Source organism: Lepidochelys olivacea, assembly GCF_965140295.1.
Source record: "Lepidochelys olivacea isolate rLepOli2 genome assembly, chromosome: 14".
NCBI classification, from domain to species: domain Eukaryota; kingdom Metazoa; phylum Chordata; order Testudines; family Cheloniidae; genus Lepidochelys; species Lepidochelys olivacea.
In genome coordinates, this window is record NC_140424.1 from 34291373 (window position 1) to 34304995 (window position 13623).

At 53.2% G+C, this 13623-nt stretch overlaps 1 protein-coding gene across 1 annotated transcript in view; it reads left to right on the forward strand.

The window, feature by feature from the left end:
• Positions 1-1390: 1390 nt before the first annotated feature.
• Positions 1391-13623, forward strand: part of LOC311530631 (C-type lectin domain family 2 member D-like) — a gene marked incomplete at both ends in the record, with an annotated part of 432554 nt that continues 420321 nt past the window's right edge. Inside the window, 4 exon segments of the mRNA XM_084647460.1 lie at positions 1391-1406; positions 1409-1431; positions 1435-1483; positions 2052-2150. Of these exon segments, the coding sequence (XP_084503586.1) occupies positions 1391-1406; positions 1409-1431; positions 1435-1483; positions 2052-2150 (187 nt within the window).

Sequence of the window (13623 nt, forward strand, 5' to 3'; positions counted from 1 at the left end):
ACTGATCCCCGATCGGAGCTTTCCCCGGGGCCGGGCGGGACGCTGCTCGGGCACCCGGCCAGCCCAGGAGAGAGGGGGAAGGTTTGTGGGGAGCAGAGCGGCCGGGAGTCGAGGGGTTAAATGGAGGCGGGGCTAGGGCGGGGATCGGCCGCTGTTACGGTGACCCCCGGGCAGGGACGTTTCCGCTGTTCAGACCCACGTGGGAACGAAGCTGGCGCGGGGGTCACAGGGAAGCCGGTCGCTCTGCGGCTGCGAACTCACCGGGCGGGATCCGCTGCGAGCCCGCCTGGCGGCTGGGATCTCAGCTCGTCCCCGGGCTGCGGCGCCGGGCGCTCTTAACGCGCGTGAGACTCCAGGTCCCAGGGGTCCCTGCCTGGGCCGCAGGTGGGTGGGTGGGTGGGTGCTGCTGGCTGCTCGGATTGCGGGCCGGTTCCAGCCACCACCGGACTGGGGCGAGGGGGGACCGTGGGCCCGAATGGGGAGGGGGAGGGGCCCGGGCCCTGGCCTGAATGGGTGGCAGGGCTCGGGGTCAGGGACCAAAATGGGAGAGGGAGGGACCGGGGAGGGGGTTGGCTAGGGGCTGGGGACCAAATGGGGAGGGGGCGGGACCGGAGCCCGAATGGGTGGCGGGGCTCGGGCTCGGGGCTGGGGACCGCATCGGGGGCAGGGCTCCGAAGGGGGGGTGGGGCTTGGGTGGTGCCTGGGGACCGTGTGGGGAGGGCAGCGCAGTGGCAGGGGCCGGTCCTTGGCCGAAGGGCTGGGACTCTGGGCTAAAGGGGGGTGATTCGGGGGGCAGGCCCCGAGCCGAAGAGCGGGGGGGGGGGGTTCGGAAGAGCCCCGCCCCAGAAGGGAAAGGAGGGACTGGGCAGAGGAGCGCTGGACACTGGTTCAAGTCCCGCCCTTCAAGGAGGGGGCTGGGCCAGGGACAAGGCTGTTTCGAGCCCCAGCCCCTCCCCTTCTGATATCCGACTCACACTTACTTCTAGGAGGATTGTGTGTGTGAGGAGGGTCTTCTCCCCCACCCCCCAGCTGGGTGCCTGTCACGGGTGGGAGGGGCCCATAGGACATCAGGTCTCTGAGGCCCTGGGGGCGGAGGGGCCGATAGGAGTTAAGGGGTTTTAATCATCATGGCACCACCTCTGGCAGGGGGTTGGGCTGCTGGGCAGGGAACAAGAAACCACAAATGGCCTCCCCCACCCCTGACCTGTCCTGCTTGGTCTGTCTCGGGTTCAGATCAGCTGGAGAGTCTGGAGCAGGGACGGGGAGCAAGGGCCAGGACCTCTGCCTCGGCTTTGCTGCTGCCAAATCGGACCCACTCAGACCGAGAGGAGCTGACCCCAGCCCAGCACCTGCAGCAGCGTCTGTGGCCTGAGTGTCGCTGAGAGGGACAATGGGGCCAGCAGCTGGGTTGCTGAGAGCGAAGAGCCGCTGTAGGAGTTGTGTGTTAATGGCAATGGACACCTGGAGACTGGAGGGAACCCAGGTAATGGGGCATCTCTGCCTGGGGGCAGGCTGGAGAGAGACACTGAGACTGCCTGGAGTGCTGGAAGGGGGCGTGGCCCTCCCACTTTTTGTCACTGGCCCCTCCCCTCCTCCTCCTCTTCCCCCTGAGGTTCCCACACCCCACCTCTGGTTGGGAGCTGGAGTCCAGGCAGTTGCAGGGAGCCGTGGATGACCCTCCACTTGCCAGCGGTGGGGGGCTGAGAGCAGCCCCAGGTCCATATCCCTCCCCCCAGGCTCCCTGCCCAGAGCAGGGGGAGGGTCTGTAATTCCCCACAGCTGCGTCTTACCATGGCCTGGCTGCTGCTCTGAGGCCCTGCTACCCAGCCAGAGCCAGATCTTGGTAACAGCCCCAGGGTAGCTCTAGGGAGCCATGGACCCTCCATCTGCCCTTGGTGGGGGGGTCTGCCTGACCCTCTGGGCTCCCCTCCCAGAGTGTCTGACGGAAGGAGCAATCGACAGAACGGTGCATGTTCCAGGGCAGCTCCAGCCCCGGTGCTGTCAGTGAGACGTGTCCTCCCAGCCCTGCCTGACGGGTCTGTCTGTTTTAGACCCTCCTTGTAACTGCCAGAAAAGTCCAACCCGTAGAGTTGTGGTTGTACTGATAGTTGTATCGTCTCCTTTGATCGCTGCCATCATTGCTCTGGCAGGTGAGTTCCCAGCTTCCGCCCCGCTCCCTTTCCCTCCATCTACGATCTCCATGCATCCCATTCCCCCATGACCTACCACACTCACTCCCTCCTCCCGGCCTGTCTGGCTTCTGCCCCTGGGACAGAGGATTCCTGGGGGATCTTCCTCACCGACCCTCCTCCTGCTCCCTCCCAGACCCCTGCACCTGGGCACTCTCTGTGTCGGGACGATCTGAATGATATTAGCCCCCCCAGCCCATCTCTGAGCACTTTGGACCCAAGTCGCCTTTGCCATGCACCATGAAACAGTCCCTGTCCAGGGTGTCCAGTGGGACAGGGTGCAGCGCATCCCTGAGCCCTTTGCCTTCCCTGTGTTGCTCTGAGGTTACCAGCCTGGCCTTCCTGCATCTTCAGGTTACGCCTGTGGCCGGGCGGCAGGTGCTGCAGTGTTATTGAAATGAGCCGTAGAAGTCAGTCGAGACCCCTCCACCAGCGCAGTGTGGAAACCCCCCAATCGCTGAGCTTGGCCATGAAGGGTCCCTTAGCACCATTCACACCCCCGGGCTGCCCAGACAGCGTGTGCTCGTGCAGAGGGCGTCTGTTTGCGGTGAACATGAACCCTGCTGTATCCCCCCCGTCATCTGGGGCAGGGCGTGCTGGAGGCTGTCGGGGATGGGATTTCTCTCCTGCCCTGGGATCTGATCACTGGGCCCCAGGAGGGTTTAGCAGCTGGCAGAGGGGATTGAATCCAGGTCTGTCTGCATTAGGAATCCTCTGTGCCAATGTCATGACATCCGTGCAGTTGAATTGGTGCAAACCGCTAAAGGAGACGCACTGCACTGGTGCACAAAGGAGCTTGCCTTGGTGCAGTTCGCTGCAGGAAGTTACCAGAGCGGGCCGCACTGCTCCAGCGCATCTCCAGGAGGTGTTTGCCCTGATGTCACTGCGTCACTGTGATTATACTGGTGCAGATTGCTCGGATACAGATGGGCCCTGAATCCCAGCTCCCTGCTGTAATGGCAGGCTGTTGCAATGGGCAGCATTGGCTGTCAGTGTGTAAGGTGGGAATCTGTGAGCTTAGGGTTGGTTACACACCTGCAGGTGCAGGGAGCTCTGCAGAACATGTGGCATCTGAGCTGGAGATGGATGGTGGAGACAGCCTGTGCCATCAACTGTTAGTCACTGACTTCTCTGCTCAGTTCAGTAGGGCAGGGGTGTGGGCTACCGTGCACTGGACAGTTAAATCTACAGGGTCAGACATGCCTTGTGCGTGAGGTGAACACATGCTCGTTTTCTGATCACTGCTGCCACGTTTCCTAACTCTTCCAGACTTAGAGTGTCTGTTGCTCGCTGAGCGCCAGCCACATGAGAAGGCTTGAAAACCAGCTACCGAGTTACTGTGGTGCAAACAAAAGTGACGTTCTCGAAAACATCTGGAGGGGTTTGAGTCCGACTCCTCTCAACTAGACAGGTCTTTCAAATCCTCTTTGGTGTCAATTATGGGTGACCCCACTGTTGCTCTTTCATGGCTCTGAAAGGGATACACTGCCGTGAGGGCTTCCAGAAAGTGCCTTTCTTGCTGCTGTGTTTGGGGACAGAAAAGTCTGCAGGTAGGAGGCGAATTAAGTTCCATCATTCCTGGCCCACAGTGCAACAGGTCACTTCCCGTTGCTGTGGTTTTTGGCGCCCCCTTGTGGCTTTCATGTCCCTGCGTGAAAGTTCCCAAGTTCTTCTCAGTTGTTCACCTGCTGTTTGTTGCGAGGTTGAACGTCCAGCTGTTGATCTTGTGCCTGGGGTGAAATGCTCTGAGCTGTGTCAGTCCCTCGCAGGCTGGGAGTGTCCCTGGAATCCTTCTTGCCAGGCAAACTTACAGTGACAAACGTCTCCGTCCCCCTGCGTCTGATTGCCTTGGTCCAGCCCCAGCTGGGGGTCCCAATGGGCTTGGCAAGCCGGTCAACTGACTGCCTGTTTGGCCACAGTCAAATACTCCAGCAAGAGCCCTGGGGGTAGGAGGCAGCCTGCCTTTCGGATTGCATCTTGGAGACTCACTTGTGTTTTCCGGAACCTGGTTTCATTCTTTTGCCTTTTTTTTCTGAGCTAAAATAACTCAGTGAAGTACATTTTTTAAAAAAAAATAGGTAGATCCGTATCTATCGAAAGCTAAACCTACTGGAGAGAATGACATCTTGCTCTTTTTTCTTCCTGGCGGGAGGTAACCAATTCTGATAAATTGGTATTTTAAAATATCTGACCACTCTTTGACAGTTTTCACTGATCAGTTGACCAATTTTTGTACCAGTCAAATGCCCAATTCTAGGTGTAACTCTTACTCTCCATGTGACTGTCTCATTCTCAGTGCTGACATCTCAGCTTTCATCAGCTGATCTGTGCCCCCCTGCTGGCCCCTCGTGCCCAGATGGCTGGATGGGATACCGAGGGAAATGCTACTATTTCTCAGAAACGGAAGGGAGCTGGACCGACAGCCGGAGCCGCTGCTGTGCACCGGGTGCCTCCCTAGCTGGGATCGACAGTGAGCAGGAAATGGTGAGAGACTCTCGAATTGCCATACACTGATCTTGGCACAGTGGTGGCTGCTGCAGTAGGACTTGGGCTCTGCCCCGTGGGGTGAGGAGCAGTTGTGAGCCCTCCCGTGCTGGGAGGCCAGAGTGAATGAACTTCCAGCTGCTGAACGCCAGCCCTGGCTGGGCCCAGGGCCCTACTGTCTGTTTGTGATCACAGGGATTGCCCATTCTCCGCTGCCCCCCTCCCCAAATAGGGAGACAGCTTCTGTCTAGGGCAGGGCTGGCTCAGGCATCTCCTGGCCTGCTGGCTGCTGGAGTGGGACTGAGAACCCAGCCAGTGCTCCTGTTGTGGGGATGGGAAAGGAGCAGCCAGCTGAGGAGGAGGGGAAGAGGGGATCCTCTCACATTGACCGCTCCCACTTCAGCTTGACTCGCTCCCTCCTCCTGCCTTGCTGCGGTGAGCGGGGGCTGATCTGTGAGAAGAGAGGTCTCTGCAGAGAGCTCAGACCCAGCACCTGCCCCCAGCCCAGGGGGACTTGGGGTGCGGGTGACTGGGAGCACAGGGGTGGGGCTGCTCTGTGCAGGGGGAGGGTTAATACTGCCTGGGTGATCTTGTACTTTGCAAAAGGCAGGGGAACACCGCCTCCCCCCAAAAAAAATAAACTGAGCACTCTTCAATATGGGGGGAGGGATAGCTCAGTGGTTTGAGCAATGGCCTGCTAAACCCAGGGTTGTGAGTTCAGTTCTTGAGGGGGCCATTTAGGGATATGGGGCAAAAAATCTGTTGGATGATTTAATTGGGGATGGGGGTGGGACTAGAAGATCTCCTGAGGTCCCTTCCAACCCTGATACTCTATGAATATGAGACTGGGATTCTCTGCGGCACAGAGCCCTGGATGGGGGGGTGGGGAAGCACCGGAGCTGGGGCTGATACCTGCTGTCCCTCGGCTTTCTTGAAGGCGTTCCTGCTGTGCCATAAGGGTGTCCAGGACCACTGGATCGGCCTCCGGAGGGAACAGGGTCAGCCCTGGAAATGGACCAACGGCACCAAATTCAACCACCTGTGAGTCTCTCTCGCCCCTCTGGACTAATTCCCTGGGCTTGGGGATTCTGGTGTTTGAGCTGTTTGAGCTCAGGTAGATCCACCATTCAGTGCTAGTGAAACCACCAGACACGACCCTGGTCCGTTCGCGTCCTGCGTGTATCGGAGACCGATGGGAGCCGGCGTGTCCCTGAACTCTCGGCTCCTCCCCGCAGCACGGTGCTGGGCCGGAGACAGAGCCCGCCATAGCCAGAGATGCCCTCGCAGCGCGCTGGGATTTCAGCTGGGACACTCGCTGTTCTCCCCCAGCCCTCTTCAGCAAGGTCCCTGGGGTGTCTGACCCCTCCCTGGGGAAAGGAGGCAGCAGGGAGCTCAGGTTAACAGTGGCCGCTAGAGAGGGCAGCATGCCGAGCGCTGCATGGCAGGTGCAGGTCCCGCTGGGGATTGCAGCCGGCAGGTTTGAGTGACTTGGCTGGTGAGGCCTCTGAATCCGCAACAAGGCACCGATGTTAAAGGAGCCTGCGGTTCACAGGTGCTGGACGCCTGGGGCTCCCACGGGAACGGGGTACAGTAGTGATGGCTGCCCAACACCCCGCGATGGGTTTCAGTGGGCTCCAAGTGTGATCACAAAACCAGCGCTGCTTGAACCCTGGGACTTCAGCAGTAGAAGCATGAGCCTCTGCCATAGGAGCGAAAGAATCCACTTCTTTAACTGAAACCCCCCGCCATTGATAAAGCTCTTTTGCAGGCCAGCCATTAGAGGGGGATGGAGACCCCCCCACTTCTCTGGTCTGGGTTACTTCAGTACTTTGAAAAATCAGGCTCTTTTGGCGCTGGGTCAGGGCTCCCCAATGGACAGTTCCCATTCTGCTGTATTGGACCCAACCTTTGGATCCCACCTGCTTCCAGCCTCACTGGGTCTGAAGAGCTACCAGACAGTGTCCTGAGTTCGGGCCTCTGTGGCACTCTCCTGGGGTACAGACTCCCTGTCTGGTATGCTCCTTAGGATGTGGGACCCTGCAGATCAGCTGCTGTAGGACCAAAAACCAGTGCTGAACCCTCCCAAATCTCCCAAGAGGTCTCAAATCTCAAACAGAGGCTAGGGACACCATTCCTTACCCATCCTAGCTAATAGCCATTCATGGACTTAACTTCCATGAATTTATCCAGTTCTCTTTTAAACCCTGTTATAGTCCTAGCCTTCACAACCTCCTCAGGCAAGGAGTTCCACAGGTTGACTGTGCGCTGTGTGAGGAAGAACTTCCTTTTATTTGTTTTAAACCTGGTGCCCATTAATTTCATTTGGTGGCCCCTAATTCTTGTGTTATGGGAACAAGTAAATAGATTTTCCTTAGTCACTTTCTCCGCACCACTCATGATTTTATAGACCTCTAACCACTGTGTTTACATCTCATGTTACTGTAGCTCTGTAAGTGGCTATGGGCCATCTCACTGCGTGGTGTTTGGGTAGGTTGCGATTGTTCATGGGGGTGGGGAGGGAGGTGAAAAAGTTAAAATGTGACTGGGTATCAGAAAGTATTTCAGATAATCTAGTGCCAGAAAATGATCTTGAATGTGACAGCAGGTGGCTTCTCTGGGACCTTCTGCTAAGAAAAGCAAAACATAGAAAGAAAAAGAAAGACTTCAGCACCAGGGGGAAAGGCAGTTTCCTGTGTTTCCGAAGCCATCTGATTCCATTTCTGAACAAGTTGCAGTGTGAGAGAGAAATTCATCAAATTGAAATGTATGTCGTGCAACGTCCCTACAGCACTTGTGCAAGGGAAGTTGAAACAAATTACTACGGTGAGCTTCAGAGGCGCAAGCTGTTAAATGATGCAAAAACCAAGCTGAAAAGACAACAGCAACAGCTCAGATTTTGTTGTTACTGTTATCATTATTATTACTGGGCTACGTTGATTGGGTTTTTTTGTCTGTGAAAGAAACTTTGGACATATTGGCAGATACATTCTTTCATTATTAGTCATTATCCTTTCTATTATGTAAAGCATTTTTAAATTTAGTTCAGAATTGTTGTACAGCCGTCCACCTTTGACCAAAAAAGCAAAAGAACAACAAAAAAGACAAGACTGTGCAAAGCACTGGTTTCTTCTGTGTTTAGGTCATAGAATCATAGCATATCAGGGTTGGAAGGGACCCCAGAAAGTCATCTAGTCCAACCCCCTGCTCGAAGCAGGACCAATTCCCAGTTAACTCATCCCAGCCAGGGCTTTGTCAAGCCTGACCTTAAAAACCTCTAAGGAAGGAGATTCTACCACCTCCCTAGGTAACGCATTCCAGTGTTTCACCACCCTCTTAGTGAAAAAGTTTTTCCTAATATCCAATCTAAACCTCCCCCACTGCAACTTGAGACCATTACTCCTCGTTCTGTCATCTGCTACCATTGAGAACAGTCTAGAGCCATCCTCTTTGGAACCCTCTTTCAGGTAGTTGAAAGCAGCTATCAAATCCCCCCTCATTTTTCTCTTCTGCAGGCTAAACAATCCCAGCTCCCTCAGCCTCTCCTCATAACTCATGTGTTCCACTCCCCTAATCATTTTTGTTGCCCTTCGCTGGACTCTCTCCAATTTATCCACATCCTTCTTGAAGTGTGGGGCCCAAAACTGGACACAGTACTCCAGATGAGGCCTCACCAATGTCGAATAGAGGGGAACGATCACGTCCCTCGATCTGCTCGCTATGCCCCTACTTATACATCCCAAAATGCCATTGGCCTTCTTGGCAACAAGGGCACACTGCCGACTCATATCCAGCTTCTCGTCCACTGTCACCCCTAGGTCCTTTTCCGCAGAACTGCTGCCTAGCCATTCGGTCCCTAGTCTGTAGCTGTGCATTGGGTTCTTCCGTCCTAAGTGCAGGACCCTGCACTTATCCTTATTGAACCTCATCAGATTTCTTTTGGCCCAATCCTCCAATTTGTCTAGGTCCTTCTGTATCCTATCCCTCCCCTCCAGCGTATCGACCACTCCTCCAAGTTTAGTATCATCCGCAAATTTGCTGAGAGTGCAATCCACACCATCCTCCAGATCATTTATGAAGATATTGAACAAAACCGGCCCCAGGACTGACCCTTGGGGTTCTCCACTTGATACCGGCTGCCAACTAGACATGGAGCCATTGTTCACTACCCGTCCAGTAAAGATAAGACACAACTGTACCTTGTATTTATTATTGAGTCTGCAAAAAATCCCTATGTAAATATGCACATGTAATTTATTTATTTGTTTTTCCTACAGTTAGTTCAGTATTGTCAGAGCCTCATTCTGAGGCTGCCAAAAATTTGTGAGAACCCCAGCTCTAGAAAGTGTTAGTATTTTGTTTTCTATGTAACCATTACTTTCCAGTATTTGCAAAAAGAAAAGGAGGACTTGTGGCACCTTAGAGGCTAACCAATTTATTTGAGCATAAGCTTTCGTGAGCTACTGCTCACTTCATCGGATGCATTCAGTGGAAAATACAATGGGGAGATTTATATACACACAGAACATGAAACAATGGGTGTTACCAGTATTTATTCACTCTCGCTTGCATCTCTGTTCTTTGATAATAAACTCATTCCTGTTTTCTGTATATCTAATTGCTGTGTTCTCAATAGAGTGGTTGGCCTGAATTGAATCTTACAAGCTGCTGTGGACCGCGCCTGTGGGATTAGAGTCACAGTTCTGCATGTGCTCCGGGGAACGGGCTGAGCACTGCAGAGGGATGCTCAGAGGCTTTGGGAGTGTCTATCGCTAACCTGTACACAGAGAGCGAGGCCTGCAGGGGACTGGAAGGTCAGGCTTGCGCTGCCAGGGGTGGTGGTTTGAGAGAGCAGACCCATGGCAGGCCTGGACAAGGCTCCCCCAAAAGTGCCTCATATGCCTGCTATGAATCACTCAAATGGGCAGACGTCCCCGGCTCATTCCACCCCTGCACCCCCCAGGTACAACCCGCACAAGGCATTCAACCAGGGTGAGGAGAACAGCTGCAATGCCCTGTCACCTGACATGCTGAATTTGCCTCTGAGCCCATTTTCCCTTCCAGCTTGGGACTCCAGAACCCTGCCTTGTTGAGCCAGACATGCTTGCCAGCTGCAAACCTAGACCCAGGTCTGGGCCACACCCCCAACGCTGCAGACTTGAACCCAAAACTGCTCAGCAGGTTACCTGTCTCCAGCACCCAGCTCCCAATGGGATCCAAACCCCAAATAAATCCGTTTTACTCTGTATAAAGTTTATACAGGGTAAACTCAAATTGTCCACCCTCTATAACACTGATAGGGAGAGATGCCCAGCTGTTTGCTCCCCCAGGTATTAATCACTTACTCCGGGTTAATTAATAAACAAAAGTGATTTCATTAAATATAAAAAGTAGGATTTAAATGGTTTCAAGTAATAACAGACAGAACAAATAAGTTACCAGGAAAAATAAAACAAAACACGCAAGTCTAAGCCTAATACATTAAGAAACGGAATACAGATAAATCTCACGCTGAGAGATGTTCCAAAAAGCTTCTTTCCCAGACTGGACTCCCTCCAGTCTGGGCCCAATCCTTTCCCCTGGTACAGCCTTGTTCCAGCTCAGGTGGTAACTCAGGGATTTCTTATGACTGGCAGCCCCCTTTGTTCTGTTCCACCCCCTTTGATACCTTTGGCACAAGGCGGGAATCCTCTCACGGTCTTTTTGGGTTTCCACTCCTCCTTCTAAATGGAAAAGCACCAGGTTAAAGATGGATTCAAGTATCATGTGACATGTTCACATGTCCTGTGAGCCATCCTCCATTCTTTCAGGACTGGCCCGCACGTATGCGGTGAAGGCTTGCAGGTGAACAGAGCCATCTACAGTCAGTTGTCCTAGCTAATGGGAGCCATCAAGATTCTAAGCCACCATTAATGGCCCACACTTTGCATAACTACAGTAGGATCTCAGAGTGATATCTCATATTCCTAATTTCAGATACAAGAATGACACATTCATCCAAATAGGATGAACACACTCAGTAGATTTGTAAGGTCTCATTACAAAACTTATAGAGACCTTTTGCATAAAGCATATTCCAGTTATATCATATTCACACTTAAACATTTTTATAAAGCTTATGAAGTGCAATGTCACAGGGTCAATACCCTCAGAGGATACCTGCAGATAGAGGCTTCCCTGGCTGGTGGAAAGGCCTCAACTGCCCTGCTTCCCATGGCCAGAAGGCATTGTAGTACAGCTATTCTCAGCTTACCCGGGCCTATGTGGAGCGGAATGTACATTAGAGAAGCCCCAAGGCTGCTCTGACTTAGACCTGGTCAGCACAAAGCCTGACGATCATTTGTCTACTCTCCGATCAGCACGGGCTGCCAGTGAGTTGGCCACCTAGGAAGCCTAGCCCCTGGCCCTTCCCCTTGTGCCTGAGGTCCCGCCATTCCCCTTCTGCCCCCCTCCCTCCCCTTCTACCTACCTCTCCCCCGCAGGAGCCCAAAGCACCCTCACCACAGCCCACAGCCCCAGCACTGGACGGCAGAGGTCGGAGGGTGAGACCCCAGCCCCGGGGCACTGCAACCTCCGTGCCCACAGCCCCATGACACCTGCTGCCCATGCTGATCACGCTGTCTGGATTGAAGAGATTTGATGCACGTTACCCTACTGTTCCCGTATCGTGTCCGAATCCCAGAGCTGTTGGCATGAAGACACCACTGGAAACGGAACATTCATTCATTCCTAAATCTGCTTAAAGTTTGTAAGTGCAAAGAAGAAAGGAATAATAAAATATATATAAGAGAACCCCTGAGATGCCTAGCTCTGTAAACAGTGAGAGGTGAGGAAGCCCCTCTCGTGTGGGTGCATCGTATGGTGCCATATGCACACCCAGCACTTCTCAAATCCCAGATGTTCTAATCCACATCCATCTCCTCGCTCTCCCATTCTCCCATCTCCTCCACCTCCATCTCCTCCATGTCGCTGCTGTCAGGGTCGTCTTGGGGCTCCGTCGGAGCCCTGGCTTTTGGGCTATCTGCTGCTCCATAGAAATCCCTGGCAGCATCTCCCATTGGCAGCTGCAATGTGATATTCACAGCAAAGTACGAAGCATGGTTGAAATCTACAAGCACAGAGCCCCGCGGCTGGGTTAGAGGCCAAGTGCACAGAGGTTTGTGCTGCTCATGCAGCTGGAGGGATGAAGGCAAAAACATCAAACTAGGAACCGAATTGGACAACCATTTCACTGTAGACAAAGATCTCATGCCCCTCAATCCCGACCAGCAGCTCCCTGCTAGCCCAGTTTTGTCAATACTCCTCAGTCCCACCCCAGAGCCCCCTGCAGTTCTGGCCTTAGGTCACCCCAGACAGCTCTCTTGATTCTCTTCACTCCTTCTGTGGCAGATACAGGATACACAGCGGGGCAGTGTGCGGGTTTCCTTGGCACTCACTTCGAGTGAGCTCCATAACTCAAGGCTTCACCGTTCATTAGTAACATGCCAATTGCAACCCCACACCAGCCAAACCCATTTGCAGCTCCAGCAGGGCTTCCTTTCTGTTCCTTACCCGCCTTACACACACTCCGCCCAACCCAGAATACACTGGCGAGGAAAATCTCTTCCTGACCCCTGCATGTGACCAGCTGAAGCAAGAGACTTGGGACCATAAGACATATACCAGACAAGACCCTCAGGGTTGCCCAGTCCACCCCCATCCCACAAGCAACCCTCTCATACAGTCACACTCAAATGTGTCCAATGCTCTCTTACAACTAATAAAGTTTGCCCCTATTGGGAGGCTGTTCCAGAACCTCCCTCCTCAAATGGTTAGAAACTTTCCAATCTCCCAGCCTGAACTTGTTCTTGGCCAGTTGATTCGCCTTTGTTCTTGGGCCTACGTTGTCCTTTAGCTAGAACAGCTCTCCACCCTCCCTGGTCTTTACCCCGATGTATTTATGGAGAGCCATCAGATCCCCTCTCAGCCTTTGTTTTGCTAGACTAAACCAGCCCAGCTCTCCCAGCCTTCTCTCGTGAGACAGGCCCTCCATTCCCTGATCATCCTGAGAACTCTTCTCTGTACCTGTTTCACTCTGAATTCATCTTTCTCGAATGATCAGAATCATACACAGGATTCTAGAGGAGGGCTCTCCAGGGCCATGTACTTTCATACTTCTCTGTCTCGACTGGAAGTGCCTCAGCTGATGTATCCTAGCATCACATTTGCCTTTTTCATGGCCACATCACATGGGTGGCTCAGTCACCGTATAATCGACCAACACATCAAGGTCTCGCCCCTCCTCTGTCGCCTCCAACTGATGAGCCCCAGCATCAAGAAGAAATTCTTCTTATTAGACCCTAAGTGCAGGATTTTGCACCTGGTACCTTTAAATGTCATCCTTCTTCTGGTACTCCAGTCTTCAAGGTCATCCAGATCTTCCTGTATAATATTCTACCCCCTCTGGACAGACCATGTTTCCCAGCTTTTTAATCATCAGTAAGTTTTGTTATCACTCTCCTACTTTTTGGGTTAACACCATTAATAAAGAGATTAATGAAGATGGATCCCAAAACAGATCCTTGAAGAACTCCATTAGGAACCTCCCTCCGATCCCATAGTTGAGTTTCCAGACTTCTCCCCTTTAATTGGTTCCTTACCCGCCTTACAATTCTTGTACTGATCCCCGTCTTCTCTAATTTAGCTAAGAATTTCCCACGTGATACCGTATCAAATGCTTTACTGAAGTCCAAGTATATTAGATCTGCTGCATTTCCCTTCTCTAAACAACCAGTTCTCAGCTCAAAGAAAGAACTCAGGTTAGTCTGGCCCCATCTACCTTTGGTTACATCCCCTTTTCCATTTACCTCTGTTGGAGACCCCAGGGCATGGCCACTAGTTAAGTTGAGGAGATGGAAGGCCATAAGGGTCGAAGAGGTCTCCCTGCTAAAGGCCTAAGGGCTTCTTCTCAACC